The following is a 5517-nucleotide window of genomic DNA, read 5'->3' as shown; positions in this document are numbered from 1 at the left end:
GTCAAAGTCCTTACTATGACTTCTTAGACCTCCCTACAATCTTCCTGCAGTGACCTCTTTGTCTCTCCTTAGTGCTCATTCTGTTCCAGCCATGCTGGCCTCCTGGCCACTCCTGGAACAGGGCAGTCATGCTCATGCCTAAAGCCTTCTCATTTGCTGTCCCCTCTGCCCAGATTTCTCTTCCCCCAGATATCTGCATGGATTGTTCCTTTGCCTCTTTCAGGCCTTTGTTCATACATTACCTTCTTGCTGAGGCCTTCCTTGACCACTCTATTAAAATTGCACTGCCCTTTCCTATCCACCTTCTCTGATCTATCTTCCTCCATGGTTTATTCTATTATCTATCTCCCTCACCCCAAGTATGTAAGCTCTATGAGGGAAGGTATCTCCATCTGTTACCTGATGTATCCCTAGTGCCCAGGTCAGCACCTGGAGCCACAAAAGATGCTCAATACACATTCATTAAATATATGATAACACATCTTTCCACCAAAGAATAGGGCATGCACGTGATCTTCAGAAAACCAGTTTTCCAAAGATAGGGATCACATCTGTAACTGAGGATCTGTCTCTTCAGCTCTTCTGCACAAAGCTGAAGGCTGAAGAACAGCTGTAAGGCAGACTCCCTGCTTGTGTGGTGGGCCGATTATTCACTGAGACCCTCCCTGTCCAGTCAAACCACTGACTCCAGCCCTTCCAGCTGAACATGTGAAATTGAAATGCTGTGCAAGATATTTCGTATTTGTTCATGGGTATTTTACTCAGTAATTATTATGCAGCTTTATTTTCCATGAAATGCTTCTTTTTCAATGTTACCATAAAGATTAAGCTTAGGAATTATTTGTAGCAATAAAATTGTCTTCAAGATTGGCATATTGTCATGTCTTGCATTTATTCTACTTTTTAGTCATATCAAAAAACTTTACATTTAAAATAAATAATTGCTGCCCACCACATTAATACATCTTTCTTTCATCAGAGGTAGTAGTAAAAAAGTGAATTCTGGAAATACCCATGTGGACAGTAGCAACCCACTGTCAGGCTGAGAGTACTCACTGGGAGCTTCTTGAGAGGTAACACCTAAGTCATGGGGTAAGATAATACATTGAGTAAATCTGAGAAAATATTTGAGAATTTGAAATTTCATTCTCCCAGTTCTGATGCAGAGGACAGCAAACTGCTCATAGTTATTCACCTCCTCCCCCAATTACAACAATAAGAAAAATGAGAAAAATTTGTAAAATTTATTCACAATGCAGAAGTTGAGATGAATAAAACAGCTGGCAATGGCATTTTGCCTCTGAATTTGACTTACAAAAACATTAGTGAGCTCAATTTTCTGTATTTTGCTATTTCCTTTGGGGAATGATGAAGAGGGTCTTTTTAATAGTTATAAAACTTCAGACTTTGTCGTCATTTATCACAATATCGTCTGGAATTCTGAAAATGTTCCATCAGAGGTGATCTGCGCATTTCTGGGCTTGACATTTGATAAAAGTTGGGTAGCCGAATATCGTAGTGATATCTTTTTCCTATATATATCCTGTCATTCAAGGCATAGAGTTTATCTGCAATGTCACTGCCAATTAAAACTGAAAACAGGCGGGAAATGTAATGATGCTGAGCAAAGAGTAAATATAATTTCTTTCTCCTCCAAGACACATATCGACAATCAGTTTCTGCTGTGAGAGTTACCTAAAAAACATAAGACCACACATAAACAAAGATTAGGAAGCAAGAAAAATTTTGCCACATTTTTTCTGCCCCAAATTTTAAATAAATTTCACTTGCTATTTTTCTTTAGGTGAAAAATGCCTACTAACCAACAATATATTATAAAAATAGAAAAAGAAACGACAAAATGTTTTACTATGTATTTAATTTATAATATGAATAATCACAATGTTGTGTCCATCTCCAATTTATCCGCTTTTCTAAGTTCAAGTATGTATATTTTTATTGAAGGGAAAGCTACTTGATATTAAAAAAAACAAAATAAAGCTTGCTAACATTACAGAAGTATTTCCAAGTCAATTCTGAAAGCTGTGGATATTTAATCCTAACTCAGTTTCTACAGAACAAAACAGAATTTATATGCCTATTTTGCATAAGTATATGAATTTGTATTTGCATACACATGTATATTATATGTATTAATTCATAGGAAAATAGTAAAGCATAATAAATGGAACCTACAGAAATGCTTATCTTTCAAAACCACCTCAGGTGCAGCGGCAGAGTAGGGACAGTATGTTTAGCATTCTGTTGCTAAAAAGCAACCAAAATCCATCAGTATTTTAAATTAGAAAATCACCTATTTTGTAACAAGTACAGTTTTTTGTTCTTGGTGTTTTCTAAACTGTCACATTGGCAGGGTCTGGTTTATCGTCAACTCAATCAATTATATTTTAGTTCCCAGACATGCAGTTATGCAAAGGAAAGCTCAAGAATATTGGTCACAGACTTCTTCCCATCATATATAATGGCGGTTCTTCTCCTTGTGGAGGGACCGATACAGTGGCATTAATCAGTAGAAGCTGAACTGAACTGGGAAGTCACCAAGGCTGCAAAGTACATTCCAAACTTAAATGTAAATTATTCTGTGTTGTCTGCTGGTCTGTTTGCGTGTTTTTAAACAAGCACTGTTTATCTGTTTGGAAGACGGAATGTTAACTGTGTGGTCTAGTTATCCCTTACCTGGAAAATGCCTTCCTCTGTGGGTCTCAGTGAATCCCACTCAGGAGAATCCAGGAACTGAAAGGGGAAAATGTAATGCAGAAATTCGCCATCAACTGTTACTTTGATCCTACCAAAACACAAGAGCATCATTTATGAGGGAAGGAGAAAGCACGTAATGTGGGGAAGCATGTATTTCACGCCTCAGATGACTTCTTTGCCCTTTAGAATTTTGAAGGGCAAAGTATTAAATTCATTCATTACAATAATGGCATAATATCGTGTAACATCAATGTACTGATGTTCTTCACACAAGATTCTGGAATACTGAGTGAAATTCATCAAGTTGTACATTTATGACATATGTCCATTTGTGTGTATGTATTATCCTTTCATAAAAAGTTTCAATGCACTCGGTCAAGTTTTAAATTAAGTAGGCAAACATTTAAGAACATGAAGGAGTTCTGCTCTAACTACCTCTGTAAACTTAAATTTTGACCTTTTTAAAAACATAAATAATCAGTTATTGTTTTCTCCTCCATTGTTTAAACTTTTATATATACTCTTGAGATGCCCCCCTCCCCTCGCCACCTGCTTCTAGCAAGTGGGCAATTGCTAGAATTTCCTGGAAAAAAAATTTGATAATTATAGAATTTAAATATTCTCTATTACTTGAAAGAATGCCCTATCAAAGAGTCTATTAAAATTACTTTGCATGCCAACATAAGAAATCTACTAATTCAAGCTGGCATCACCTCTTCTTTATTTTCAGTGATTAGCTAGGAAACAAATACCATATCTAGATAAACAAATTAATACTTTAATTTTAAGGTCCACATCATTTGATTTCTAGGACAATATATTAAGACTCTAGATTATTTCCTGCTTCAAGTAAATAATACCATGTACTACTCTAAATGCCTATGTCTATGGGATTCATGTGTCAAAGACTTTCTCAAGCCTCAGGGTGCTAAATGCCACTCAGGACTTTGCTACAAGGAGATGGAAAAATATAGTGGAAGGAAACACAAATAAATAACTAATAAAGGGGAAACGCATGCAAGCACCAAAGGTACAAACCTTCCTGAAACAAGCAGAGAGAGTTTATCAATGGAGGTTTTCCCCTGCATGGCATAACAGTGCTCCTTTTCCAAAGTAACCACTTCAGAGCTCAAAGCAATCGTTCTGAAGACTGGCAAAGAGATCCCCAGGGGCTGGAAAAGGGAGCTGTACAACACCTGGAATTCTCGGGCAAAGGTTATGCTGCGAACTTGATATGCAATATGAACAAATTGCATGAAGCAGATGACAAACAGTACAAAATTCCAGGAAAATATGTCAGCTGCGCAGACATCTACCCAAGCCCAGACAGCAGAACAGAGAAAACCCAGCCCCAGCAAACTGAAGACATAAAGGAGCCCAAAGAATCCACTGCCACCCATGAAACCTACTACAAATAAAATACTGGCAAGATGATAAATGGCTCCTTCTGCCTCCTGCTTCCAGGCTGTGCAGACTGGGTGTTCATCTACTAGATTCTTCCATAAACTTGAATTTCTTTCCATGTCTGTAATAGTGTCTGGTTCACTGTTCAGTTGACTTTACATGGCACTGAAGCAAGTAACTAAGTCCTTTGCTTTTCCATCATCAGTGTTTTGCTCAGTCTTCACAAAATCGGAGAAAACCTGGATACTGGAGTTGGCAGTGGTAAAAAGTTTGGTGTATATGGATTGTGAAAAACTAAGAATCCCATGCTAGTTTAAGTTCATCTGGGCTCCTGATTAGCTCAAGTCCACAAATATTTTGTTATTTCCTGTACAAGAGAAAAAAAGATAACCTAATTAAACAAAATGGAGAATTGAGAGGTATATTTAATGAATCAACAGCATTACTTATGCAAGATGACATACTAATTTCTATGAAGTTAGAATATTTAAAGCACAAATCCTTCAAGTATTAATTAAATTTCTATTATAAAAAGTATATTTATTAGAATTAGCTATTTACATATTTTTCAAGGTAGCTAAATGCTCTATAACCAGCTAGTTTCTATAGCAATGGTTCAGTGTACCTCAGAAACACTTGGGACAGTAACCAAAAATGCAGATTCACAGAATGTTTCTAGACATACTGAATCAGAATTGCTGAGGGTGGGACCCTGGTGTTTGTATTTTGAGTAAGCTTCCCATGTGATTCTGATACATTAACACATGGTCATCCATGGTCACCCTTTGAGGGATACTGTCAGACAATACATTTTTCACTCTTTACACATGAAGAATTTGAAGCTCAGAGAGGCCAAGTAACTTATCCTAGACCACAAAGTAGTCAGTGGCAGAGCAGAACTTCAGCACCTGTGCCCACGTGCTGGGTCCAATCATTTGGCTTCTTACAAAAGATGTTTTAAATTTGGCACTGTAAGGAGCCCTACTAAATCAATAGACATAGAAACACATAATTAGGAGTCAGATTTTAAGAGCACGTAATGTTTAATCAATTAGATGGAAATGATTTGAGAAATATAAATTCACTACTACTTTGCTGTATCAGTGGTTATTTCAGGTTAAAGGTTGCATCCATATAACTAAATAAGTATTAATACTCCTGCTTCTTACACATTTATTTAACAGATGGTCAAAAATGTTACTGACTCTCTTCTTCTGCACATGTATTCTCTACCCTTTCAGCCATATGGTGAAAATGCTAATATGTGATCTGAGTCAGGAAAGAATTAGCCATGATGACAGAGCTATAGGATATATGTATCATTTGCCACCAGGTTTCCTAACAATAAATGGATTCAATGTAAAGCATTCATTAGATTACTTTTTAAACCATGAT

At 36.7% G+C, this 5517-nt stretch overlaps 1 protein-coding gene across 1 annotated transcript; it reads right to left on the bottom strand.

Moving 5' to 3' along the window:
- Positions 1–1227: 1227 nt before the first annotated feature.
- Positions 1228–4491, bottom strand: POPDC3 (popeye domain containing 3). Its single transcript, XM_008569394.1, has 3 exons — positions 3757–4491; positions 2698–2806; positions 1228–1695 (listed from the first exon to the last, which is right to left on the bottom strand). Exons 1-3 carry the CDS (start codon positions 4239–4241, stop codon positions 1414–1416), a joined length of 876 nt encoding a protein of 291 aa, XP_008567616.1. The 5' UTR covers positions 4242–4491; the 3' UTR covers positions 1228–1413.
- Between the last annotated feature and the right edge of the window lie 1026 nt (positions 4492–5517).

This window comes from Galeopterus variegatus, unplaced genomic scaffold (genome assembly GCF_000696425.1).
Source record: "Galeopterus variegatus unplaced genomic scaffold, G_variegatus-3.0.2 Scaffold491, whole genome shotgun sequence".
Classification (NCBI taxonomy): Eukaryota; Metazoa; Chordata; class Mammalia; order Dermoptera; family Cynocephalidae; genus Galeopterus; species Galeopterus variegatus.
Note: the sequence above shows the minus strand (reverse complement) of the source record. Positions and strands in the feature narration are given on the sequence as shown.